This window comes from Nematostella vectensis, chromosome 2 (assembly GCF_932526225.1).
Source record: "Nematostella vectensis chromosome 2, jaNemVect1.1, whole genome shotgun sequence".
NCBI classification, from domain to species: domain Eukaryota; kingdom Metazoa; phylum Cnidaria; class Anthozoa; order Actiniaria; family Edwardsiidae; genus Nematostella; species Nematostella vectensis.
Window position 1 is genome coordinate 5,803,566 of NC_064035.1, and position 27,311 is coordinate 5,830,876.

General features: G+C 39.0%; 5 protein-coding genes across 5 annotated transcripts; 2 read left to right on the forward strand and 3 right to left on the reverse strand.

Moving 5' to 3' along the window:
• Window positions 1–181: 181 nt before the first annotated feature.
• On the reverse strand, window positions 182–4,291 carry LOC116601532. The gene is made up of 4 exons (XM_032362435.2): window positions 3,907–4,291; window positions 1,976–2,164; window positions 605–676; window positions 182–321 (listed from the first exon to the last, which is right to left on the reverse strand). Exons 1-4 carry the CDS (start codon window positions 3,994–3,996, stop codon window positions 295–297), a joined length of 378 nt encoding a protein of 125 aa, XP_032218326.1. The 5' UTR covers window positions 3,997–4,291; the 3' UTR covers window positions 182–294.
• Window positions 4,292–4,369: 78 nt separating this feature from the next.
• On the forward strand, window positions 4,370–9,448 carry LOC5517859. Its single transcript, XM_001637797.3, has 4 exons — window positions 4,370–4,643; window positions 7,838–8,067; window positions 8,352–8,493; window positions 8,652–9,448. The coding sequence occupies exons 1-4, from the start codon at window positions 4,490–4,492 to the stop codon at window positions 8,807–8,809; spliced, it is 684 nt and encodes a 227-aa protein (XP_001637847.1). The 5' UTR covers window positions 4,370–4,489; the 3' UTR covers window positions 8,810–9,448.
• Window positions 9,449–10,813: 1,365 nt separating this feature from the next.
• LOC5517863 (protein O-linked-mannose beta-1,2-N-acetylglucosaminyltransferase 1) lies at window positions 10,814–19,778 on the forward strand. The gene is made up of 9 exons (XM_001637798.3): window positions 10,814–11,268; window positions 13,903–13,994; window positions 14,127–14,309; window positions 14,560–14,866; window positions 15,112–15,380; window positions 16,057–16,230; window positions 16,774–16,841; window positions 17,609–17,902; window positions 18,746–19,778. The coding sequence occupies exons 1-9, from the start codon at window positions 10,998–11,000 to the stop codon at window positions 19,047–19,049; spliced, it is 1,962 nt and encodes a 653-aa protein (XP_001637848.2). The 5' UTR covers window positions 10,814–10,997; the 3' UTR covers window positions 19,050–19,778.
• Window positions 19,779–20,420: 642 nt separating this feature from the next.
• Window positions 20,421–21,918, reverse strand: LOC116601562 (polyadenylate-binding protein 7). Its single transcript, XM_032362474.2, has one exon. It carries the CDS (start codon window positions 21,791–21,793, stop codon window positions 20,531–20,533), a length of 1,263 nt encoding a protein of 420 aa, XP_032218365.1. The 5' UTR covers window positions 21,794–21,918; the 3' UTR covers window positions 20,421–20,530.
• Window positions 21,919–24,436: 2,518 nt separating this feature from the next.
• Window positions 24,437–27,100, reverse strand: LOC5517853 (follistatin). Its single transcript, XM_001637866.3, has 3 exons — window positions 26,643–27,100; window positions 25,345–25,546; window positions 24,437–25,218 (listed from the first exon to the last, which is right to left on the reverse strand). Exons 1-3 carry the CDS (start codon window positions 26,689–26,691, stop codon window positions 25,167–25,169), a joined length of 303 nt encoding a protein of 100 aa, XP_001637916.1. The 5' UTR covers window positions 26,692–27,100; the 3' UTR covers window positions 24,437–25,166.
• Between the last annotated feature and the right edge of the window lie 211 nt (window positions 27,101–27,311).

The following is a 27,311-nucleotide window of genomic DNA, read 5'->3' on the forward strand; positions in this document are numbered from 1 at the left end:
CAAGGGAAAACGTGCAAAAAAAGCCATATAGAATATTAGTCTTGGATGCACATTTTATGGATGATACAAATGTGTCTCTGGGAATTCAAAAACCAAGTGTGTAACTTAGTGCTGGTGATGCTGGCGTTCCCAAAGGTCTCACAGCAGAAGAAATAAAGTGTTGGATCCACAAGCATGCATGAAAGATTTAAATTCAGTTTTATTTGAAATGAAAAAAATCACAAAGCCTAGATAGTTATACATTTGATATATATATATATTATTATAATACAATATAGGACAAGATTATCCATGTTATGACATGATGTGACGTATATGGCCCTGTAAAAGATAAACAAATTACATCAGTTTTGAGTGAATAATGCTTTGATAAAAAGATGGTTGCTATGTAATAAAGATCACTGAGGTAGCACCCATAAAAGGGGGGTGAGTCTGTGACTTTACAGTGTAAAAAAAAAAACACAGAAGGGTTGAATCAACCCCAGTTCAAACCCACATTAATATGTCAGAGCCCCCTCCCCCCCCCCCCCCTCATCAAATATCCAAGTAATTCCCATGGGGCACCACTCTAGTCCCTCAAATTATCTACGATGCAAATACTTACTGGTTCACCTGCACAACACCGAGGGCATTGCACTGTTTGTTTCTGTACCCTTGGAAACTGTTGGTGAGGTATCTGAAATGATTAAGACTCTTACAAAAATCCTATGCCTCCTCCACAGGCATCGCTTTGCCCAGAAAGCAGCAGAAAAAAAACACAGGCACTCTGGATTCCTAGGAATTTGTCGACCACAGGAATCCCGAGTCTCAGTTTCTAACGTTCAGAGACTCCTTTGTTGACCACAGGAATCCAGAGTTTCAGTTTCTAACGTTCAGAGATGGCTTGGGAGGGGGCTAGTGATGAACCTAATTCCTCTATCAAAGAAACCAGTTACTTAATTAGACATTAACACATTGACCCCTCAACCGGCCTGTACTGGCTTTGGGAAGTACCCACAACACAAAAAATTCATAAATGCAAACTAAACACAACAAGACAAAGATACTCAGGCATCAGTCTAAGGGATAAATGGTCTTGAAGATATGCATCCAACCAAGGTGTTGGCAACTACTCTTAAGCCAAATAATAGCACAGGTTCTTTGACAAATTTCAAATAGAACAAGAAAAGAAAAGCAGAATCACCCCTCTCAATAAAACGCTCAAAATACCACACAAGGGAGAGAGATCAGCAAACACAGCTCAAGACACAAATAGATACATTTATTCTTGTCCTCCAGGTTCATTTCCATGGCCTCAAAACACAATGTCCACTCCTTGAAGGCTTGTAAAACCATGAAGACGCCTTTACGGATTGAAAAGCATTCTGGGAGATCCAGGGAAAAATTCATGAGGGGAGGGCCAGTCAACACTCCTCTCCCCAAGGTCAGATGGTCTTTTATAAGTCTTTTCAACCCGAAGCCAAACAAATCAATTCCAGGTCATACAGACCCAGAATAGCAGTGTAAACAATTTGGGAATCAATTTGGTTTCAGAAAAGACAGCATTTAGGAGAGCTGTGGTGATTCATTAGAAAAATATTTTCTCATCCAGGCAAAGCCAAACAAGAAAAAATCATCATGAATCCACCCTTGCTTGCAAATACCCATAAGCAAAGCACTCAATTATGCCCCAATAGACTTCATGATGTCCTGAGACACTCTTCTAATATGCTCATAGCTGTATTTTTGATGAAAAATACAAGCAACCATCAACTTGTGCTGGCTTCAGCACAACGACGAGGGATTAAAAGTGGGGACCGCAAAGCACTGTTGGAAAGCTTGGATACCACTGACTAGGTGCAGCTGTGTTTGACTTTGACGGGCTGTATAAAACTCAGAATAGGGGGGAGGTATTTGTTTTCAGTCTGTTTTTTGTGGATTCAGCTCAAAAATAGCCAGGAGTCAATGGGTTAACATTGTCAATTTACATACTTACAACACTAGTTGAAGTAATGGTATTACAACTTGCACTGGCTGTAGCCAATATTTGGGTTTGTGGCTGTCCAGCACTGGAACAGTCCATGGCTTCATTCTCAGGATGTTCAAGTGATATATTTGTCATATTTTCCTGGTGAAATGTCTCTAATGATGGCCAATGCTGGAACTCAAAACCACACTGTCTTTTCTAAAAAGTCAAAAGGCAGAAATGTGTCAAGGGTATTCAACAAATGGAAAGGGCTTTAAAATGCCCAAGTCTTTATACCCCTGGTGCACCATATATGAGTGGTTTATACAACTAATAAGGTTGCACTTGGAAATCCAAACCCGCAGTGCTACAAAGGTACCAAATAAATAAGTGTATATAAAAGAAATATAAAAACATACACACGTTTTGAAAGCTTTGGCATTCTTTCTAGGTGCCTTTTCCCATTAAACCACTGCGGGCTACAAAACATGAATACTCGAGTGCACCCTTATTTGAAATAGGTGTATAACAACCTGTAAAACCGCATATTTCATTTTACTTTGTACTAATTTCTTTGTTCTTTGTTGCCTTGTCAGATTTTTTTTTTTTTTATCTAGGTGGTTTTGGAATCCAGTCAATACACTCTGTATCAAGTATTATAAAGAAATGGAAAAATGGAAGTCCAAACCTTTGCATACCATACAGTTACAATCAAACAAAGAGAATATAAAAAAACATAAAGAATCTACTGGAATTTTCCTGGAATTAGCCATACGGTCCAGTCCCTGTTGAGAAGGGAGTGGAGTCATTGTTATTTTTTCGAAATTACCTTTTATGTATAAATAAGATATTGAAGCATAAAACAATAGTATATATAAAGTGCACTACACAAAGGATGGCAAGACCATGAAGTTTCAGTCGGATTTAACCATTTTGCTATTACAATTGCTAGTTATTTTTTAATGAGGGAATAAAAAATGCTCTTAAAGACTTAAAACCTTGCACTTATATCAATCTAGCCAAAAGAAAGCATATATAAACTTTCAAATTCTGAAAAGGGATTTGAATTTGATTGAAATTTGAACTTTCTACAGATCTTTGAAAATTTTCCTGGCCGCGCGAAAAGAGATTGAATCGAGTGAATAATTCCAAGTTGTGGCGGGAAAATCAAAAACAACATATTTTCCTATAATCTGTTAAGATTCAGAGACGGTAATACCACAAAATATTGGTGAAGTGTTTTCTATTGTAATGCTACCCACAATGAAGCAAAGAACAATTTAAAATCGAGAATTATGTGCGAAAACATGAAATATCGTTTTGTTGTAGAGCGCCATTCTTGATTGTGCATGCAGTATGCGCGCACAATGCAAAAAACAGTTTATAGACTACTAAATATCTGCTAATTGTGCAGATTTGTTCCCTGAAGTTAAATAATCATTTGACTACCAGGTTGAGATATAAAGATGACTGTAAAACTTGTAACCACACAACAATCTTCGGGACGGGAATGGGAACCAGCGCGCGCATATATTTTCTCATATAATTTGTGTGACAGCTAGATCTAAATCACAACTGACTGGACCCGGGCCTTTCAGTTAACGGCCTTTTTTCCGAAGGTTGACCAAAATACCTCAATATTACAGATTTGAGTTTTTCGCGCGTTTTATAGGGTCCATACGAACCACACACCATTTGGAAGATGAAAATATAAAGAATTTGACTAAATATATCAACTCTGAATGGTTATATGGACTTTAACAGTCGAAATCCAAATAGCAGTTACTGGCATTATACCAAAATTGAGCTTTAACTGCTAAATATCGACGCTCAGGCAAAATTAGAATGTGAACTTCAGCACCTTGAAGCACGTCATATCATATCAATAAAGCGAGAAAGGCAGAAGCTGAGAAGTGTGGACACATGTGAACTGCTAACCGATTTAACGTAAGTTAAGTTACCACATTCCCGTTCTTGTCGTGGGAGAGAAGCGAGCCAGCGGCGGGTCTCTTTCGTGAGAAGTCCGTCGGTTGGAAAGCAGAACACTCCATAGTACTATAAGTACATGACCTTTCAAGCCAAATCTTATAAAGTTATCACGGATACAACAATGAAACCTAGTGAAGATCGGACCACGCTGTCTATTTACATCGAATACAACGATCAATTCGAACTTAAGGCACTTGTCAAACACCGTCAGGGGTAGGGTAAGGGCAAGATTGACTTTCTCCCAACTACTATTCTAAGGAAAAGTGCGAAAGCTAAAAATGGTGAAAAAAATAAGAGTAATACTCCCTATAACTTAATTCATTTTGGTTACAAAAAATGTACTTGAATATCTTTTAAGCAAAACTATGACTCATCTTTATACAACTCTGTCCCCTCCCTACCTTTTTCCCCTTAGAGGTGAAGGGCCTGGTGCTAAGTCGCACCAGTCCCCGGGCGATCGCCGTATTTCGCGGGGTTCTCTCACAGACGCACGAGTTGTTGTCAACTGAGCTGGGGAACTTTCGAATTGTTTGTAAATATAGACGTTTCCTCGCCATGGCCAAAGGAAGAGGACGTGGGATGTTAAGGCTAGAGTATTGGAGTCCGTGCAGGCGACCAGGTCAGGCAAGAGACCCAACCATCAAACCCGTAGCGGTGTCTGACCTGGTTCGTCCCCAAGGCAAAAGTACCGACGCGAAAAAGCAACATGGTAAAGTAAAGCTTTCTAAACATCTGTTGAAACATAGTCAATAGATTTCTTTTTATAACTATACAGTTTTCTTCTCATGATAAATGCCCTTTTACATGCAAACGCCTTAATCTACATAGAGCTATGAGACCTGAAAAAGGTTGTGGTCATGTTGTGTAGTTTTCACATTTGGGCTCTGGTGCGCCACCCAGGTGACATCACAGGCGAACCAGGATAAGAATCAGTCCCTCGTGATCCTTCGGGAAAATAAAATATAATTTGAAGTTGTTTCCTCAATAAAGCTAGTTACATTGCCATATTAACCTTGTGTGTGGTTTTTGAGGGGAATTTTTGGGCAGAAAGGGGTTTAGTCCCTCTAGAGAAAATCCCCCCCACCAGAGAAAGAGGAAGAGAGACAAGGCAAGCAACTTAATTTCACCTACCCCAGCTTCGAGCAAGTTCAGCGCAAAAATAAAAAAGCTTTTGGCAAAATTCCACCGGTAGGGGCTGCTCAGATAATTGTCACAACAGCATAGCAAGTTTTAGATCGGTACCTCTCACACAGGCAGAGAAAATGCATTTCTAGTTCGATAAATGGTGACCTGACAATGATCTGGACCAAACAGCGAGCCCAATGGCATCTGAGGTATGTATAAATCACCTCCCGACCCTACCCTAGAGCGTGACAAACCTAGGCAAAACCATTTACTAACCTGCCACAATTCCCCTTAAAAACATACACATGGCTGATATACATAGTAATGTAACTTGCTTTATTGAGAAAACAGTCAAGACGAGCGGGTTATTTAATGGTTTTGCTTAGGTTTGTCGCGCTCTAGGGTAGGGTCGGGAGGCAATTTTATCAACGGTTCTGCATTCCTAAGATGCCATTGGGCTGGCCATTTGGTCCATATCATCGTCAGGTCAACATTTATTGAACTAGAAACGATTTTCTCTGTCCGTGTTAGAGGTATCGCTCTACAACTCGCTATGCTGTTGTGAAAATTATCCGTGCAGCCGCTACCGGTGGAGTTTTGCCAAAAGCTTTTTTATTTTTGCGCTGAACTCGCTCAAAGCTGGGGTAGGTGAAATTAAGTTGGGGGAAATTTTCTCTCAAGTGACTAAATCCCTTTCTGCGTCACAGTTCCCCTCAAAAACAACACACAAGGCTAATACATAGTAATGTAACTTGCATTAGTGAGGAAACAGTCAAGACACAACTCCAATTTATATTTTATTTTCCCAAGGGATCATGAGGGACTGATTCTTATAGTAACTAGCTTTGTTGAGGAAACAGTCCAAACACGACTTCAAATTATATTTTATTTTCCTGAAGGATCATGAGGGACTGATTCTTATATCCTGGTTTGCCTGTGGTGACATACAGCAGGTGTGATGTTAAAATTTGTCTGCATCTTGCCTTTGTCAAATAGCTCTGCAATGTGTTTTTATTTTTATTGCAATTGTACTTGAAAATTTATGGTTAAATACTGGATGCCTTTGTAAACATGAATACAAGAAGTATTATTATATACTTACTTACATATACCAAGTGTCAAAGTACAATTTTTGGTTAATAGGGTGTCATGAAAATGATATTTGTTAACCAGGGAATATAAAAACTGCCAGAATATGCGTGTTTCCAAGGAAAAAATATTTTTATTCAGTGACAGTCCTAGCAGCCGGCAAATGAATCTGTCACTTTCCTGAGCGCAGGAGAACAGTAGTTGATCAACTGCTAATAGAAAAAGACTCTACATCAACAAGGAATGCAACCAAGCTTGACCAAATCTTTCCTTTTTACATTGCCATTCTAATAAATTGTTAAGAGTTATATTTTTGTTGTGTTCTCAGTATGTATCCCTCTATCCTGGTCAATTAAAGTGTTAACTATATATTCTCCTTAGTGTAAATTTTAAACAAGTTAGGTTTCATATGAAAATTAAAAAAATGCAACTATTAGAAATATTATCATTAGTATTATTATATATACATAGACATCAGTTAAATAAGTGTAAGATAGAATTTAGTGAAAGTATTGAGTAGAATAGGATATTTATAAAGCATTGAGATTTTATAATGCTATTTTAAATTATTATTATTATTACTATTATTATTAATTTACTATTACTATTACTATTACTATTACTAACTATTACTATTACTATTACTATTACTATTACTATTACTATTACTATTACTATTACTATTACTATTACTATTACTATTACAATAGTAATAGTAATAGTAATAGTAATAGTAACAGTACAATAGTTCTCAGTGCCAACCAATAGCGGTCGGCGGTTCCGTTATTGAGTCAGTCACCAGTTTCAAGCTTCTCGGTGTGTATATCTCTTCGGACCTTAGTTGGTCATCGCACTGTGACTATGTGATCAAAAAGTCAAACCGTCGTCTCTATGCACTCAGAAAACTAAAATCATGTGGTGTCTCAGAAAGGGAGTTAGTGTCTGTGTACTGTTCTCTTATAAGGTCCATCTTAGAGTATGCCTGCGTTGTCTTTTCCAACCTTCCGCAATACCTATGTGCTGCCTTAGAAAGAATTCAAAAAAGATCTCTAGGAATAATTTTCGGTAGTGGCCTTAGCTACGAGGACGCCCTCGAACGCGCATGCTTGTCTTCTTTAGAGGCGCGGCGTCACAATGTGTGCAGAAAATTCATAAGCAATATCAAACAGGGGAGCGTCTTATACCCCCTAGTGTCAAGCAGACTTATATCCTCCAACTCGCCATACTCCCTAAGATCTAAGCGCTCACATAGTGTGGTTCCGGGTCGCACGGAGCGTTTTTCCAAATTCGTCTCAGCGCAATATGCTGGGGATTTAATGTTATTATGAATTATGTATGGTGTAATGTATTTTGTAGTTAGCTGACCCTACCGGTAATTCAGTTGTAAAAGAACTGCAAACGGTTGAAATAAACGAGCATTATTATTATTATTACTATTACTATTACTATTACTATTACTATTACTATTACTATTACTATTACTATTACTATTACTATTATTATTATTATTATTATTATTATTATTATTATTATTATTATTATTATTATTATTATTATTATTATTATTATTATTATTATTATTATTATTATGGAACAAAACATGTGGCCACTCAATTAAGGTGCCACAAAATATATTGTTTCCGTCTGTTGCTGTTAAATTTTGCTACTTTCCCTCTGTTTTATTTTAAGCTAATGGACCACCAGTACCACCTATTAAAGAAGGCAGCAAACCAGTGCAACTTTTAGCCAAATACAACTATAAAGCTAACCCAAACCGGCCTGGAGGATTTGATGAGATGTCCTTGACAGCAGGAGAGAAGCTAGAGTTCATAGCCACCCACTCTGTCAACCCATACTGGTGGGAAGCGAAGAGAGAAGAATCTGGCGAAGTAGCATTTGTACCAGCAAGCTATATTATGGTCAGTGACTCACTAAATCTTTCAAATGTCTTTTTGTTCTAGAACAGCTCCCGGGGTTTTGATACCGGATTTTCAAAGCAAATACAATACAAAAAACTTTTGTTAAAAGAGGGTGTTATATTACAACCTGAACTCAAAGGTGTAGAGCATCTATGGAGAATGAACAAAACTTGTTTTTTATTTAAATCCCTGGCAGGAAAATGTAAGCTTGTTTAGACAAATAAACATTGAAATGTCACTGCAAGGCTGAAGAAGCCCACTTTGTGGTCATTTTATGTTTTTAGGTTCTAGAGAGCAAATTGGAAACACTTCCTTGGCTAGAGGACATGAAAGCCGCAAAAGAAAAGAGGAAAGAAGAGATGGAGGAAACAAATTCTGGCATATTTGGAAATGCCCCTCCTCCACTATTCAAACCCTATGTCTCAGGTATGCTGAGTAATATTCAGACATAAGTAAATTAGTTCATTTTAAAGTTCTGACTTCTTTCCTTTTTACTCCATACATTACCATCCCTTATACACAACACATTGACCCAAGTGAGCTTTCAAATGAGTTCTTCCTTTTTTTTTTCTTTTATCTGTTAGCCTATAGTCGAACTCATGACAGTACAGCTCCAGAATCTGCCCGAAAGTTCTACTGTGAAGTGTGCGATAAAACATTGAATGGACCAAAGCCATACCAAGCCCACATGGTCAGCAGAGCACACCGGGATGAAGTTGAGGCAGCATCATACATTTCCTAACATAAACAATACGCTCAAGTGACTATTGACATATTAATGCAGTATTTATAATGCTTGGACAATGAAACAAGTGCCTTCCAAATAACTATGTTTTCTGTTAAAAAATGGAGAGGGAACCAGTCTCTAGTTAGATCTACTCGTACTGTTTCTATCAGAAGCAGCATGGCTCCATGTCATTTTTTAGTAAAATCACCTATTTTCATACTAAAATCTTGCGTATGAATTGGGATGTAGCTGTATTCATGTTGTGAATACTGTACATATTATTAGTCCTGTTAGGAATTCAATAATAATGTGACCAATTGTTCTAACTGTTTGAAAAAGCTAGTACGTTATAGAGAGAAATGGGCTTCTCACTGTAAAGCAATTAGGAACAACAGAATATTAACTTGTAATCTTGCGGCGTTCCCCTTCCCCCATCAGTTTCAGCCATTGAAGACTGGGCAAACTAGGCAAACAATACTAACCAATGACAGCACAACTATGGTAGGGTATATTCTATTCACTAGCACAGTTGCACCTCCAGGTGTAGTTAACATTTAGTTTTTTTTTTAGAAGAGTTTATTATGTAAAAATTTAATATAAATGTATTTGACTTGTTTGTAGTTAAATTTGATAAATAAACATTTAAAATTGAAACCAATCTTTTTATTTCTTGTTTAAGGGATTCCCAAAATGAGTTGTGAATGAAGGCAAAATTCACATTCAAGTACTCACAACTGGCAGGGGCGTACACAGCCTATAGGCCTGCAGGCCAGCAAAATTTGGCGACCTTATTTGCATAACGAGAGGAAAAAATCAAATGTTTACTCAAAAATTTTTACGTACGCAGTTTTATATATATGATGAGGATAAAAACTATCATTTTCTTAATCATGGTAGTCTACAGATGATTCCCAAACATATTGTTATGTCGTTCAGTGCCACGCGACGACTGAAGTCCTGTTTCAGATCGAGGATGACAGAGAATCGTGTAACATTCTCAAAAGTCTGACGCACTGACGTGAATTTCAAACCCAAAAGCGGAAGCTATGAAATCTTCACGGGGATGAGGGGCCACGCCCTCATTCAGCTTCTGAATGCTTTGACTGCAACTTGTTAAAATCATGCGTACGCCCCTGACTGGGCGTGGTTTCGTATATCTAATGAAGTGTTGTGAAGAGTACAGTTAAAGATTATGTCCAAAATAGTATTCACTTGGTAAAGTTTGTGATCGTAAACTGTAAGTAGTGTGTTTTAGATCCACGACGCCGGCAAGGGGACGCCTGTTCGTACATGTTCGATTGCGCGCGTACGCTTTTCTTGCCGGCGTCGCATCGACTAGATGACATTTCATGCTTTCTCACGTCCTCTTCAGGACGGGACGCTAGTCCAGATCTGGGACTCTCTTTGCGCTCGACATTCTGGCTCGCGTGAAAGGTGAGAGCCAGAATGTCGAGCCCAAAGACTGTCCCGCCCAGGTCTGGACTAGACGGGACGCCGCAAAAATCAGTGCGCGCGCGCAATCGAACGTGCTCGAGGTGGCGTCCACTTGCCGGCGTCGTGGATATAAATCAGGCCTAATATACATTTTTGGGGGTGGGTCCATATCCAAAATTACTCAGTGCGAGAGACTCTATAACTGTGCATAATTTCGTAGATGTTCCCAATCTGAACGTTCCGCCACTTTTCGTTTGGGTGGCAAACTAACTCGCGCTCATGCTTTTAGCGGCAAAATAACAGCAACAAAAAGCAAGTATTTAGCGCTTACGAAAAAAAGCCTGACGTCTTTTTTTTAGAAAGGGTTTAGTTTTATTCAAAGGTTTTATTTTTTCGTCGTTCTCTGGTGTGACGGGCGCTTCTGATTTTTTTTGTTTGAGTTATTTTCATTTGCCACCCAGAGAAGTCACGTGATCTCTGAGCGCAAGTCCCATAGCACAGGGCGGATAATAGAATCAGAAAACCGATGATATCAAATGATTATTTTTCTCAGGATTCCTGTGCCGGTACCGTTGCCCTATGGACTGGGCTCTACGCTCTAAAGGTGAACTGAGGACAAAAGTTCCATTTGAATGAGCCAACCCCCCTAAGTGTTTGAATATCTGTATTATTAATGTCAAGGGTTGATTAAATTATTAGAAAGAATAAGGAACAGATACCAATGTTTAAATTATTCGAATGATAGTCTTCGCGCGCGGGGAAGAACGGAATGTCGAACTCAACAACATGGCGGCCGAATCCTAACGCCAAGCCGTTCGTCCCAAGTTCAGCGTTCTACAGCATTAAAGTGCCGTGTAAACGAACTCCTATAAGAATACAGAAAAAAGGAATTTTTGGAAGAGTGATCCAATGGCTGCTTGTTATTGTATTATGTATAACGGTAGTTATAAATATTGCCTTCATCCTTGACACGACCTCCAAGTTTAGAGACAGTTCTAAAGTTTCTGCCGTCACCAAAGGCAAGTTACTTCGAGAAAATGGTGAGTGCTTTCTCCTAACAAAACATGGGTAACGGTGCATAACTACGCGGACATATTTTCAAGACAAATTGTTTTAATTTGCAATATGGTCTAGCATTCAACCGTGAAATGTATAAAACAGTAAGCGTAAGCTTATATATAAGTTAAGGAAACTGCCTGCAGTTTTCTAGTAGATATACCGCTCATGTTTAAAGGGCTACAGTTTCCGCTTGCAAAATCTTGGAATTTAAGATTAAGTCCATTTATCAAGTAAAGATTGAATTTTTCGGAAATATGTGAGCTATTTTCATTTGAGTTACCATAGCAACGAAACAATGGATAATGTGCTTTTAGATTTTGCAAATACACACCTTTACGTGGAGAATTATTCTTAAACCATACCTTTTAGACAAAACTAACGACGTTTTCCTCCTCATATTTGAAACCAGACCACGCAAATGCGCTTTCTTTGTTTTGTACTAGTACATTGCATACACATTTCAGGTCTAATGAGGTCTTGAATCGCGCAACATTCCTGCATGAGAAACTAAATAAGATAAAATGAAGGTTCCACTTAGTTGTTCTATAGCCCTTTTCGCTTTCTTCTTCTTTCTTCTTCTTTGTATGCGTGCGAACACTGCATACAATAACACGTGGCTACAAGAAAGCGTATAATTTTATCATTTTTCTCATGCAGGAATGTCGTGCGATTCGAGAAGTCATTGGACATGAAATGTGTATGCAACGTACTAGTACAAAACAAAGAATGCAATTTGGGGGTCTGGCAAATAACCCAAGTTTGAAGTTAATTCTAGATGGAAAGAAATCAACCTACACAGTGCTTTGCTAGGGAGTTGTAATTATAATCAAGTTTAATCTGTGAAAGTAAAAAAAAAATTATTGACAAGTTATATTTGTACAGCCTCGAAAGCAAAAATTACCCTCTTGAAAGTATCGCACCTAAAATATGCCGGATGTTAATATATATTTAAAATGAGATCAGAAGCGTGCAGCAAATTATAAATTGGCACGAAAGAAGTCCAATAGATATGCTACAATTCAAAAGATTTGGATTATAAATTGAGTATTTTTTTGTAGAAATATGTCAGTGAAAGTAGAAGATAAACAAAGAGGCAACAAAATACAGCCGTAAATATATATTAAATAATTTTTTTCGGGGTCCGGTATCCATCAAATCACACGCTCTGATTGGCTCTCGTGAGGTCCAGTATCCTACGATCCGGACCCCGTCGATACCGGCCGAAAGTCAGAAACGAAACTTCTCCTTGTGCAACTGTAAGCCCGTAAGGTAAACAAAGTTGGAAAATCCATTGAGGAAAAAATAATATGTTATTTCCCAGCTGAGGGTCGGTCCGTATCGTGAAATACCGGCCTTCGGCCTCGGTCAGTATTTTCAAGACCTTGGTCACAGTATTTCACGATACCGACCTCCCAGCTGGTAAATAACACATATGTCTGACTTCAAATATGTGGAGGCAAAATTTTGTCGAAGGGGTATGGTTTTATAATAATTTTCCGTATATAGTGTGTATTTGCAAAAATCTAAAAACAAATAATTCATTGTTTCGTCGCTACGGTGACTAAAATAACAACAGCTCACATATTTTCCGAAAATTCAATCCTTACTTGATAAATGGGCTTAATCTTAAATTCCAAGCTTTGTGCAAGTGGAAACTGTATATCCCTTTAAACATGAGTGGTATATCTACTAAAAAAACTGCAGGCAGCTACCTTAAACAAACATATACTTGCTGGCTACCCTGGTAGTTTAGTGAAGTGAGACAATGAAAACCTATAAGGATGCGAGAAACATAGGTTGTTTACCATTTAATCAGAAATTTCGTTTATTCTGGTTAAATGGTGCATATTCCTCCCACTGAAAAATTTCCGAAAATGTGGAAAGATGGGTTGTTACCATTTATTTAGAAATTTCGGTACTTCTGGTTATTTTGTACAGATTCCTCCCACCCTCCCATTTAATAATAAATCCTGGAATGAGATCTCAGTTTTTCCAGAATGCCATAATGGTAAGAAAAAGTTTCCTAGGTTGTTTACCATTTAATCTGAAATTCTGGAATGAGATCCCAGTTTTTCAGGAATGCCATAATGGTAAATAAAAAAAATTCCTATATTTCACAATTTCCGAGGTGAGTTATGTACCATTTGCTTTTGTACCCAGAAATTCTACTTTGGGGTCCTGGTGAATATTGGCCGATGGGTACCTCGGTCAAATATTCTATGGATAACTGCAAATGGTACACGATTTTCCAGAATTTCTGGTACCCTTGGTGAAAGCATTTGCTGTTAATGCGTAGAGTGTCATTCCAGGTCTTAGCAGTATGTTTGAGATTTGTTCATCTACAGCATGACAGAAAAACCTTAATTGTGTGCACTGTAAGGAGAATGAAAAAAATCCACATTTGTTTTAGAATGGCAGTCGGTTCCTTGCTTTCTGGACAATTTTCCTATTTAAAAAACTAATACAAAGAGGCCAAAATGCACATGTGCGATATGTTATTAGTATTTAAAGAAATTTAAAAGGAGATTGGGGCAATAGAGCTGAGAGTTTAACTTCAAATTGAGTGCACCCAACTAGTGCCAGGTCTAACAGATGTTATTACTTATTACTTTCAGTCCCAATACCTATAGAAGATGAAGTACAAGAAATTCATATAAAAATCTTGTCCAGTAAAGAATCAGCTATTATTTCTGTAGATGGAACCAAGGTATGACAATTCTAGTGTTTTTGTTTGTATTCTGTTTTTCACTGCATTTTTAAAGCTCCCCTTTCAGTTTGACATCCCACCATACTGCAAGAAAAGATATGATCAAATAAAACGTGTAATTTCCAATCTTAGGTGCTTGAAAAAGTGGGCAGCGAGGATGGGCGTGGCCTTAATGTGGTTGTGCTCAACCAAGGAACTGGTGCAGTCATGGCCATGCGCTCATTTGACACATATGCTTCTAAAGAGGATTCAGAGTCCCTAGTTCTATTCATTAATTTAGTTTCTGATGGCAGAATCCTCTGTTTTGCTGCCAAGGTGAATTAAAATATTATTATCATATTGTATTTGCTTCTAATTTACCTGCATCCTACCTTTTGATGAGAGATTAGACGGCATGCATATATTCAAATTCAATAGCTGAATTTTTGTGACATGCATCCTGATTAGGATACAAGATGGATAGTGCCATCCTAGATACTGCTGGCATAGATGTATTTCGTCCTCATTGCCAGCATTATTAACTTAAGTATAATCTTTACTCATTTCATTCATCATTTTTCGACAGGATGATGCATCTATGTCTTTGAAAAAAACAACTAGGAACCTTTTCAAAATTTTGGGCAGTGAAAACTTTGAACGACTTGGTTGGCGGGACAATTTTGCATTTGTAGTGCAAAAGAAAGGCAAAGTGTATGCAGAGTCGCTGGGTAAAGCAGAAACTTTGGGAACATGGGCTGCACCTGTGTCTATTGATGTGAATGTTCCCTTGGCATCAGGAAAAAACATTGAATGTCGCTGGGAAGAGACAGAAGTTAATAAACGGCGAAGAGTATTCTGTAATAAGTATGAAGGATATGGCAGTGTTTGCAGCTGTAAGTATTTTAGAAGTTTGTTTACCAGATGTTCACCCTGATGTGTGTTTTACAAGTTTAAGGCATATTTGAGATAGGTTTATAAGATTTTCACATGGTGTAGTGCAGTGTTTGCTGCTGTAAATATTAGAAGTTTGTTTGCCAGGTGTTGTCCTGGATGTGTAGTATAAGATCAGATTATCCATACTATGTGTTGTTGAGATTAGATGTGAAAGATCTCCACTTAATGGTGTCAACCTTCACAGGCACCAATCCAGCAGAAATCGACATCAAATCTGATCCATTGCCTGGAAATGCACTATTGGAGCTACCCGTTGCTATCATTGCCAGTAACAGGCCCCACTATTTGTATCGTATGATACGTTCCATGTTGTCTGCAAGTGGGGCAGATCCCAAGATGGTTACTGTATTTATTGATGGCTATTTCGAGGAGCCCCTAGCTGTTGCCAAACTGTTTGGGCTGAGAGGTATTCAGCACACTCCCATCAGTAGCAAGAATGCCAGGATTTCACAGGTATGATGAAGACATACAGACCGAAAAAATGGGGTTTGGTTCCTATCTATACTCTTCTTTTTTTGTTCAGTAATCTCTTGGCTAAAAAAAAAAATTTGCAACCAAACTTGTAGAGTTGTTACCTTTTTCGTTTGATCACCTTTTTTTCTGTTCCATTTTACTCTCCTTTGAAGAGCTTTGTGTCTCGACAACATTTTTTTAAAAAGAAGGGACAAAGTAAAAAAGCCTTTTAACTGGGATATTTGCAGCAGGACAAATGTCTTTCATTTTTTTCTGCCTAAACAAAAACAAAAGAAATACAACTGGTATTTGGGAGCTACTTCACTTAATCCTAAAGTATTATGACCATGGCCCTCTGCATTTTAAAGCGGGAGACAGAAAATAAAAAATGGTCACACTCACTTACTGTATTACACTCGTCTGATGAGTTGGGTACTGGAGCACACAGGTCACCTGACCTTGCGCTACCAGAGGAACCTTGGCAACCTGGCCAAACCTCCCCACCCCCTATTGGGAGTACCTGTAACACTGATCATCAGTGGAATTACAGGGGGGATCATGCAGGGGGGGGGGGTTGATCCAAATGGGACAATCTATAGTTATTTAGAGCAGAGTATAGACTTGTTTCAACTACAATACATTCAACCACATTTTGAAAATAATTTATCACTTTCAGCACTACAAAGCCAGCCTTACTACGACATTTAACCTGTATCCCAAGGCAGAGTACATGATAATCATTGAAGAGGACCTGGATGTCTCTCCGGATCTGTTCTACTACTTCCAGCAGCTTCTCCCAGTGATGAATGACGATGGAAGCGTCTACTGCATATCTGCATGGAACGACCAGGTACATTATCACTCTCTGTGGTAGATCAAGGGGTCCCCTCACTCAATACCAGATCAGGGGGGTCCCTCACTCAATACCAGATCAGGGGGGTCCCCTCACTCAATACCAGATCAGGGGGGTCCCCTCACTCAATACCAGATCAGGGGGGTCCCCTCACTCAATACCAGATCAGGGGGGTCCCCTCACTAAATACCAGATCAGGGGGGTCCCCTCACTCAATACCAGATCAGGGGGGTCTCACTCTCAGTTGTAGAACAAGGGGGAATGGTACATTTGTTCCCTACCTTTAGTACTGAAATTTGAGAAGGAATGCCTAGGAGAAATTTAACACCTTTAAATTCTCCATAGATCATGATAAAGTGAGGTAACTTAGTTAACATGCTAAAAAAATCTACAAAAACCCTTTATAAGCCATCTTTGATTATTATATTATTAAGTATCCAATCTGTAAAGAAAAGTTACATATATTGTTGTTGTTGTTCCAGGACCAGGGATTATCCCAGATTGGCTTGATTCTCTTGATTATTGTGTGCTTGTTTGCAGGGATATGACCACACAGTTGGTGATAACACCATGCTATACAGAGTTGAGACTATGCCTGGCTTAGGATGGTGAGTAGGACACTTGGGTGGAAGATAAGTCTTGTATATAAGTCTCATCAGGATTGTTATTACATGCTATACAGAGTTGAGACTATGCCTGGCTTAGGATGGTGAGTAGGACACTTGGGTGGAAGATAAGTCTTGTATATAAGTCTCATCAGGATTGTTATTACATGTTTCTGGGGCGGGGGCAGAAATTAAGGCTATACTGCCTTTCAAAAAAGACTATATAGGCAAGTAAAGAGACACTGCTTACGTCATCAGACTTGATCACATGATTAAGAATTCAAAAATTTTATAGCTATTTCAAAATATTTTATTTGTTGTTTTGTTACAAAAACTTACGGAGATTTGATACAGTTTCCTAAATTCCCAACCATCCTGTCAAACACAATTTGTATCTTCTGTTCAGGGATCGGATCATCAAACTATTTGGCCATGGCATGCAGCTAAGGATGAACTTTATAAAAATGTAACATATGTTAACATTGCTGTTTCTATGGCAACCGAACAGTAACGATTGAGTTACAGGGGGGAGGAATATGTTGTGGTTTGGAATGCTTCTTGGTTTGAAATTGTTAAAACCAGTTTGAAAAAAATTCAAACCAAGAAGCATTTCAAACCACAACAAATGTGGCATGGTTTGAAATTTTTTCAAACTGGTTTTAACAATTTCAAACCAAGAAGCATTTCAAACCACAACAAATACATCTCCTCCATTTATCTATAAATTGGGTTATGTTTATTATTAAAATGTGATGTTTATCATCTTCCAGGGTTCTAAAGCGTAAAATGTACAAAGATGAGTTAGAGCCTAAATGGCCAACACCAGACAAGTTCTGGGACTGGGACATGTGGATGCGTTTACCAGAGATAAGGAAAGGACGCGAGTGTATAATCCCAGATATTTCCCGCACATATCATTTTGGTACCAAAGGGCTTAACATGCACCCATTATTCCAAGAGTTGTACTTTAAGAAGCATGCACTGAATACAGAACCAAATGTCAAGCTGAACACAGAGGTGATAAAGAAGGATAACTATGAGAAGGAGATAGAGAGGCTCATTGGGTGAGTATTCATTCCTTCGCTTTGAGGGTTTTTCTCTGGGTTCTCTGGTTTCCCTCCCATCTGCAGAAAAAAAACACAATTTTGACCTACTCAGTGTTATATGGTCAAACATAAGTGGTATGGTGGCTGCCTTTGACTCGACCATGTTGTTTCTGTGATCTTGACTAAACATTTTGCACTTACAGAATCCTATGATCACTGTAGCAAGACAGTACTACATGCCACAACATTTAAACATTGTTTTTTTGTTTTAATTCTAGGAGGACTTGTATTCCCTTTGCAACAAAAAGCAATTTTTATCCGGAGATAAAACAGATTTTAATAAAGGGCCTCGCCTGTATAACACCTCCAGATCTCAGCACTTATACATTTCTTAAGTTTAATGCCAAGTAGGGTTGTATCCCTCTGGGTCTGCCAACAAAGCACAAATGACTTTCCAGGAAAGATCATAGAGACCAGAGGCACTCCCAGGATTTGCTGAGAAGGGGGGGGGGGAGTTACACAGGGATAGGTGTCATATAGCCAACCTGTAGGCTTAAGATGCTGTTTTCGGCGAAAAAAACCCTTGAAATCCAAAAATTGTAGTTTGTGGCCGCCATCTTGGATTCGAGTGACAAAAGATGAGTTGAACCAAGATGGCGGCCACGAACTACGACTTCGGGATTTTGAGGAATTTCTTCACCGAAAACAGCATCTAAAGCCTACCGGTAGGCTAGGTGTCAAATGGAAAGTGGATAGAATTTGGTGATAGGATAGTACATTCCTCAATAAGAAATGACCACATTTTGGCAGCCAAGGGTAGGTGTACACTCTTATTAGCTGGTATCATTTTCTCTCTTTCAGGACGGCTGTTGTCCTCGATCACAACAAGAACCCTTGCAATCACAGCGACTTCATCCCTGACACTCAACGCCAGACATATGTGTTTTATATGCGCATGGTCAATGCCGTTGACTGGGTGACCTGGAAGAGTATATCTAAATGCCTCCATATCTGGGATCTAGATGTGAGAGGGTTCCACAAGAGCATGTGGAGACTTTGGTTGAAAGGCAACCACATCTTAATAGTGGGCACTCCTGCATCGCCTTACTCCAAACATAAACCAAGTAATATCCAGCCCATTTACATACCTAAGAAAGGATCATGAAAGATCATTTATACAAGAAATCCAGAAGAAAATTCTATTTTCGTGACTTTTACATTATTCTATGAACTTTTTCAGGGTGAGTATCCAGGATTTCTAGCTGGGCTCTAAATTAAATGCTAAAAGGGGGCTATTTGGCCATGTACTGGTGTACCTTTTTAGCCCTCCTTTTTTACTCTAGATTCTAGATTCTCAGATTTGATTTTAAGAAGAGAGGGCAAAAAGTGATATAAACACATAATAGAAATGGTAAACATTCATGCCCAAGGTTGAAAGTTTATTGTCAGTAGAATAATAATGTATAATGATAGGTTGTTATTAATATCCAAAAACCAATTATTACAATAATATATTTCAATTAGGGTCTTCTTAGTTTATAAAGAAAAAATGGAGATTGCTGTTTTTTTATTTAGTAGTTTACATTTTTTTAGCCATACACTTCACCCACTTCAGGGCCGTAGCAGGGGTCGGGGCCCTGTGGACACCCTCCCCCCCCCAATATTTTCTTAATGTTTCTGTTTAATGCCCGGGCCTCGCCCAAATAATACAAGGCCTGCTGCCTGCTACAGCTCTTTTCTTTATATGGTCGCCATTTAACTCCATTCACAAATGATGGAATATTGCACTTTAAGCCTCAAGGGTGTAATACAAGTAACTTGTATTTGGAATGGGGGATGGAATTCAATATAAGATTATTATAAATCAATGAGAAATAAAGATGTTCAGGCTAAACATTGTCTTATGTAAAAGTGTTGGTTAGCACACATCAATGTTGCAAATCCCGCATGAACAAGAAAAGGTTCTCTTACCCAAGCATGGAGAGGGGGTCCATTAGGTTTTTGGTGTTTTGATTTTTTAATTAGTACTTTTGTATTATGTGGGTGATTTTATTATGAAGTTTTTTTTAAAATGCAAATCATCAAAAGAAAGGCTTGAATTTCTATGTACGTACAAGCATGTCATTTAGTATTTGGAGGGAGGAGGGGGGTGGAGGGAGGGAGGAGGGAGGGAGGAGCTGGTTCAGGGTGTTTAAAATCTAGAGCTACTTTAGGATATCCATCCAAAATTGGACTTTACACCTTGACTTCTACAGAGCAAGCCAGTAAATATAAAGAAAATGCAAAGGAGAGGATGGTATTCTTAAGCCAAAAATCTTAATCTTGTTTTTTAGGAACTTACTTTTAGGAACTACACTCTTAGAATCCAAACAAATAGGAATCTTGTCATGATACATGGTAAAATGTTCTTTGCATGATGACCTGCTCTCCCAAGAGTACACTCCACACTCTTAGGAGGGCATTCTTTAGATAGGGGATGTTTATTAGATCATTTACAGTAAGTGTAAGCTGCTTAATAACTATTTAAAAACTGCAATTTCCACTGCTTCTCATTTATTACAACACTTATAAAACATACATTTGCACTGCCATGAACTGATTCAGTGTTTTAAATGGGTTAAAACAAAGTTATAATAAACTAAGCATTCACTTTCTTCTTTTGTCCCTAAAATGCCTGCTAAAGGCAAGATCAAATAGTGACTGACCCTTGGTCCAGCAAAGCTGCCTAACTGAGAAAGGTTTGCCATTGAATCTATGCTTTGTGTGTGATATCAATGCCTGGATACTTGATTGTGATCGAAACATGACAACACCACACCCTTGCCGTTGAAACTGCTTCCCCTTCAGTGCTGTCACTTCTCCAAATTTTGACAAGTAGTTAACAAGTTCTTTGGGGTCTGTCTGTTCTGGCAAACCTTCGACAAATACTTTCAAGTGTCTGTTTCTCATTGGGTATTTAAGGGCCGTTTTCTTTACAACAACCTCCTGGCCATCTATAATATGAGAATCTAATTTTGATACAAGGTTAGCAGTTTCTGGATTTTCAAATTTCACGAAGGCATAAGTATTACTACTGTGTTGGTGCCGGTTACAAACAAGATCAACACGGACCAAATCTCCATAACCAGAAAAGTACTTTTGAAGAGCATCAACAGTGACATCATTGCCCAGGGCCCTTACAATAACCTCCTTGGTGTGGGGCAAGTAGCCAAACTTTGATGTTGAAAATTGTACTTGGACATTACATTTATTAATAATGTGGGACTGTGTTTCCACGGCTTTCAGAGCACCAGATTCACACTCGAACTCAACAAAACAATAATCTTTCCTTTCTTTAGTGATGGGGTCAACAACGACAAAATCGATCCCTTTAACATTACCAAATCGAGAAAAGTACGACTCTAGTTCATTTCGGGTAAGATCTTGTGGGACATTTAATACTCGAATCTTCTTTGACCTCCCAGCTAGATTTCTTGTAGGCATTTTCGGCTCTGCAATCACCCATTTGCCATCTATAATATGAGTGCCAGCCAGAGCTCTCTGAGCACTTTCTGCATTCTCATAGGTCACATACCCAAAACCCTTTGACTTGCCCGTCTGTGTTCTGATAATCGATAGGTCCTCAATCGCCCCGTAAGGCCCAAATACAGATTCCAATGAGGATTTCCTAATATCCGGGCGAAAATCACGAATGTATATTGTCCTTTGGTCGTGCTCTTCTTTGTGGGATAACAATTCTTGAATCGAGTGTTGTATCTCCGCGAGTTTCCCAATTGCACACATCCCACGAGTCGGCGGCCATGCTGGCTTCTCGAAAAACACACAGCCGAATTTCTGCTCGCTTACAGTTCGCAGAATCCGACTAAATGCCGGGTATGGTAGCTTCAACCTTGATAGTGAAAAAAACATGGCTTATTTGTGGCAGATATTGTCTGTGACTTGGCAAATTTGAGCACCATCTAATTCCACCGGAGCACAGACCTCTTTTACAGTTTATCGTGTGCACGAGCTAAGCAACCGCGCTCTCGCACTCTTGGATGTTGGTTGGCCTTCGGATGGCCTTTCGTTTGATGGAGGGGAGGGGGAGGGCAGGGTTGGAGTATGCCCATCTAGCTGGATACCACCGGGCAAGTTGTTTTGTCGACCACTATTTTGATAATCCATTTTGTTTGTTTTTTTGCAATTTAAGTCTACAGAATCTGCAATTTAAGTCTACAGAATCTTTAGAGAACCTAGAATAGCTTATTTGGGGCAGGGGCTCCTAAGTAGGGGCAATCATTTGTATTATATAAATGTCACAGCGTTTCCTAGGATCAGGCTTAGGGGGGGGGGGGGGGGGGGTTGACACCCTTCCCATGATGCACTTCGTCAAAGTATATTATCAACCGCGACGCGTCGTGATGGCGCGCAGATGAACTTAGTAATGAAGGCGGTATGAGCAAGATGGAATAGCTCCGAGGCATTCCGGGGAAAAAACTAGCAAGATGGAATAGCTCCGAGGAAAACATAAAAACAGATGAAACAAGATGACGTGATCAATTTTCAAAGACCAATTGATTCAAGTACTCTATCGTCAAGGCAAAAATTCGCCTATTAGGAGTGAGGTAGTTGAGAGGTAGACCCCGATTAATAGTTTATTAGAGGCCTGATTAATCGAACTAGCTAATGCTGTGTTTACACTTGAGCGTCCAACCTAGGTTGAGTAACTACCCAACCTAGGTTAGATTTAAAGTGTGTGTGAACACGCTCGAAATAGCCACTTATGTGCCGGCAATTACAAAGGATCCGAAACCTAGGTTCGGTTGAGCTCAACCATTCCAGGAGGCATGTTTGAGCTTACTCAAGGAGGTTACAGGCAAATCTGTTGACAGTTCTTGTCAGCTATCGCTTTCCGATGTCAGTCATTTCTCAAATAGTGTTTACTCAATAGTCATGAGATTACCACATGTTTTCTAGATCTCCGCATTTTGCTAGACATTTTACACAATACTTTACAATAAACTTGTTTTCAAGTCAAGGGACTGCGAATCCCTGACGTACTAGCACAAAAAAAAACTCAACGAAAACGACAAACATAAAAGAAAACATCAGGCAAGGTGGTCCCTAAAAGATCATCTTAAATTATCGTGAATCTTGTATGCAGAAGCCACCACAGAATAACAAGAACGGCCAGGAAAATCACAATAATCGCAGCAGCAATTTGACCTCAGAATTCAAATTGATAACAACGGCGCTGTTCCAGCTGAATGATCAACCGAGGTTAAGTTTTCAAGTGTAAACGCATTTCTACTGGGGTTCAGTTAACCACAAACTGAACCTAGGTTGACGCTCACAACCCAAATCTCACCATTATTTCATAATGTATGAAAAAAACACACATGAGCTAGCTTGTGACTCCAACTTTAATTCCTTAGCTTTCATTTTACTTGTTTTACACATTTTATAAGGATAATTTGACATTTTCTTCGATACATTTTGACGGATTTTTCCCGCGAATTTTGCGCGTTTTTTGCTGCTACTTTCAGCTACTTTGACGTTGGTCGCGTGCGCGAGTGACGTGAGGCTGCACGCGCAAATTGCAGTTAGGAAGAATATATTTTTATCTATCATCCGTCGGTTTTGTTTGTTTACCAAAAGAATTTGCAAGCTAGAATTTAAAGTCATAGGTAGGGTTGGATTCATATTAAAGAAGAGAGCAACAAAAAGTCAAAGTACCGAATAGAGAACATAGCTTTTTGTCTGAGACTGCGCGTGCAGTAGAGCTCAGCCAAAAGGTCAACACAAAGGTTGAATCTGATTGGCTCATCTGCGCGCCTAAAAATAGCCTGATCCTAGGAGACGCCGTGACACCTATATAGTACCAGATCATGGGGAAGTTGATTGCCCCTACTTATGAGCCCCTGTATGGGGGCAGTACTCATGTTTTCCTGGAGCATAAACCAAGAGATCATAAGATCCAAGCATCATGGTCTCTTGTAAGATCTTATGCTCTCTTGTGTAAACTAATTGATGTTATCGTATATCCATTTGGACGGCAGAAGTTTTTAATTCTCGACTAGCATATGTTTAAATTTCATGATTTCAGGATTAAATTTCATACACTGGACATAATTGGTGCCTTTTGCATATCAATCAATGGCTGTCGTTTTTTTTAATGGTCTAAAAGAGCCTGGGGCGAGCGCACGGGAGACCTGCGATATTCTAAAACGTTAGGGACTAAGCTCCATTTCCAAGATGGCTGCCAGCTTGCCGGCAAAATTGTAGTAAACACGAATTCCTGCAAGTTTACGTGGCAATTCTCGACTTACAAAGTTCTAGAGCGAAAAAAGGCGAAAAAAAATGATTGAAGCGGACTCCCAAATATGGTAAGTAGTGCCTAATAAGTAAATGACCGAGCGAGCTAGAAAAACGACAGGTTTTAAAGCAAGATTGACTGATATGGTGGAAGTTTGGCTAAGGAGGAGAGGGGGTGGCAGAGAAGGGGGGAGGGAAGGAGAGATTTTTATACCCTGGACTGTATCGAATCGATTCAATATTAATAATGATACACTCTTTCTGGTTAAACAAGCAATTAAATATATTAAAGCAATATAACAAAAATCTATTCTGAACTGCTAAATCCCCAGCTACGCGGTAAATTTTTCTTTGTCCTCCCATTTTTTAGCAATTAGTTTAAACTTTGTAAAACTTAAATATCACGATGGTTTGTGATATTTAGGTACTTATCTTCTTGACAGTGCCTTAAAAACACTCGTAATCATATATGTAAGCGCGATGCAGTCATTACTGACAGTCCGGGAGGGGGAAGGGTCCCATAAAAACTGAGGGGTGGTCGTCGGCAAAATTCCAGCACTTTGGGTGAGGCCAACAACCGCTCTTACTCTGATAAATAGTCATTAAGGTGTGGTTAAAGCAATTTCCTAAAAACACTAAAAACAAACACATTTCAGAATTCCTGTCGACTTCTCTGACGACATTTTGCTTTCACCTACTATTCAAATCCAGTTGTTATTGGATAGGATGGTCCATTTGCGTGAGTTTTCCTAAGGGATAGAAGAATCGGAAGAATCTTTAAACAGCCCATGAGGGATAGTAGCTGGTTGAATATTATACCCTTAAAGATAGGACAATTACCCCCGTCTACTTTTATAGAGAGCCCCCCCCCCCCCCCCCTCCTTCGAAACGACGTCGCATATGTGGAGCGTATTTACATTTAAACTGAATAAACTTATTACAAAAAAATCCCAATTGTATCATTTTCTTTAAATCCTCTTGTTCCTGGTCAACACTTAAGGTATTTCTTCCTGCCAACTCTTAGGCAGTGCTCAATTTTCCTGAAAATAAATGAAAGTTTGAATTCAAGTTTAAGTAGTTCAAAGATTGTTTCTCTAAAACATTTTCAACCACATATTGATAAACAACCCTACGTTAAAATAGAAGCTAGATAGATGGCTAGATACCTTTCGTCAGCGACGTTTACATCGTTAATACTAGAACACTCTCCCAGATGCCGAATAGTCACATAACCCATGTCTGTCGCACGGCAGTTCCGCTCGTCTAAGGTGCACGCGTTAGCGTAAGTGACGTCATCGCTTCCACATACCGGTGTCTGATGGAAACCATCATCGCAGGAGAAGGAGCAATTTGCACAGACACCAACAGCTTGAAAAGAAATAAACATCGAGATCTTAATCGCGGTAATTAGATAAAGGCATGGAAAATATATCACATATAGTGGTTATCAGTATTTAACATATGTCCAATAACATTTCTAATTTGTAAAATAATAATAGGGACCTTAAAAAGGGAAGACGATGCCACACACGTTAGATGTATCCATGAAAAATGCGTTGGCTCGCGCGGAATTCTTGCGCAGTCGTCGTCTAGCTCACAGCCGCGTGAATCCCAAGGCCCAAATATTAACCTAAGTCCTATATGTGGCTTTAGAGCTCTCTCTATTTTTTGTTTTTATATGTGTGCCAACGCAAGCGCATCGTTCAAAAAGAAACCGCGCGACAGATCCAGCGGATTTGCAGTTCGTTTTTGCGACTAACTATACTTTTGCTTCCGGCGGAAGTCGCACTGGATGCTCGAAACAACAAAACAACGAACCACAACCGCTGGCTCCCATGGGAACCCTTAGCGCGATTTTACTCGCGCACAAATATTATTTTTTGATTGCAAGCCAAAATATCCAATAGTCTACAAATCTGGCTTTATCGTTTTCCTAAACACAACCAGGTGACATTATTCTTGAAATAAGTATAAAATGTGTGCTTAAATGGAAAACAAGCACGCGTGTTTTCTTTTTCATGTTGCAGGACTGTTAATCTAAATTGGTTGTATAATCAGTTTAGTCAATTTTAATTTCAAAAGCAAAAAACAAAACAGTAAGAATAGCGAAAAAACGTAGGCCGAGGCGTTATGGTTTCACAATCAATCTAACTACGCACAAAACACTGCCTAGTATGAACAAATTTGTACAATCTTCTCCAGAGCCTTGGAGCACTATACGATGGCCACTCATCATCATTGTAAATATGGAGGTTTTTTTTTATAAATATATAAAAAACTCGAAAGGATATAAAAAAAAGCATTAACGTTGGTTACGCACAAAGTGTGATTCGCAGTTGGTATGAAAACAAAGACACAAGAGGGTATCGCTTTAAAGACAAGTAATACCTGGTAATAATCAATAAACCTGTTTTTTTTTTTAAATCAATGAACAATAAAGCCTATAAAAAGTTAAACTACTTACCACAAAACAAAGCAAAAATGCTGAGACTAAATACCCACATTCTGTGCATCTTAGTCTACAGCTCTTGAGGGGGTTGAGAGCATATCGCAGTTTGACTCGTGTGAAGCAACAGCTTGTACCGAATTTTAATGAAGGATTATGGTTACTGACCAAGCGGTTTATACAAAGAAATAAAGCGTAAGGCCCTGAGAGTTACAGATTGACAAGATTGGCATGGAAGACGACCGGTAATGCTATATGCCCGACCCTCGCTGCAAAATGACACAACCTTTACCCTGTGGCTCGTGGAGTTTGTGCTAAACTGCAGAATACCCGTCCACTTATTTGCATTTTCCTTGTATTTACCGCCTCGTTCTATAGAAATCGAGGTGTGAAGTCTCATTGTTGGGAGAACTCCGACCTGCCATAGGCAGAAGAGGGATACAGATCAACACAGGGTTGAAATGGTATGTATACACCTCTGTGAAACAAAGTATAGTTTAGCTGAAAATAAGAGCAAAATCTTTTGATTATACAACGTTTACGCAGACCACCTAGTTATTCTACAGCTTGTATGTATCTTTTTTCCTAATTACAGTAATTAAAATACATACAAGCTGTAGAATAACTACTCCGACCTGCAAAACCAATGCACTGTCCAGTGATCGGTCTCCCTGTGGCTCAAATATA

Bases quoted from the DNA above. Each gene is read 5' to 3' on its own strand.
- LOC116601532 (XM_032362435.2), bottom strand. From the start codon at position 3,996: ATGGAGTGTTCTGCTTTCCAACCGACGGACTTCTCACGAAAGAGACCC. The intron at 2,165-3,906 runs GTAACTTAACTT...TTGACTTTTTAG, and splicing joins ACGACAAGAACGGGAATGTG to AAAAGACAGTGTGGTTTTGA. The intron at 677-1,975 runs GTAAGTATGTAA...TAATCATTTCAG, and splicing joins CCATTACTTCAACTAGTGTT to ATACCTCACCAACAGTTTCC.
- LOC5517859 (XM_001637797.3), top strand. From the start codon at position 4,490: ATGGCCAAAGGAAGAGGACGTGGGATGTTAAGGCTAGAGTATTGGAGT. The intron at 8,068-8,351 runs GTCAGTGACTCA...TTATGTTTTTAG, and splicing joins TACCAGCAAGCTATATTATG to GTTCTAGAGAGCAAATTGGA. The intron at 8,494-8,651 runs GTATGCTGAGTA...TTTATCTGTTAG, and splicing joins ATTCAAACCCTATGTCTCAG to CCTATAGTCGAACTCATGAC.
- LOC5517863 (XM_001637798.3), top strand. From the start codon at position 10,998: ATGTCGAACTCAACAACATGGCGGCCGAATCCTAACGCCAAGCCGTTC. The intron at 14,310-14,559 runs GTGAATTAAAAT...ATTTTTCGACAG, and splicing joins TCCTCTGTTTTGCTGCCAAG to GATGATGCATCTATGTCTTT. The intron at 14,867-15,111 runs GTAAGTATTTTA...CAACCTTCACAG, and splicing joins ATATGGCAGTGTTTGCAGCT to GCACCAATCCAGCAGAAATC.
- LOC116601562 (XM_032362474.2), bottom strand. From the start codon at position 21,793: ATGTTTTTTTCACTATCAAGGTTGAAGCTACCATACCCGGCATTTAGT.
- LOC5517853 (XM_001637866.3), bottom strand. From the start codon at position 26,691: ATGCACAGAATGTGGGTATTTAGTCTCAGCATTTTTGCTTTGTTTTGT. The intron at 25,547-26,642 runs GTAAGTAGTTTA...TTTCTTTTCAAG, and splicing joins CATTTTTGCTTTGTTTTGTG to CTGTTGGTGTCTGTGCAAAT. The intron at 25,219-25,344 runs GTATCTAGCCAT...ATTTATTTTCAG, and splicing joins GTAAACGTCGCTGACGAAAG to GAAAATTGAGCACTGCCTAA.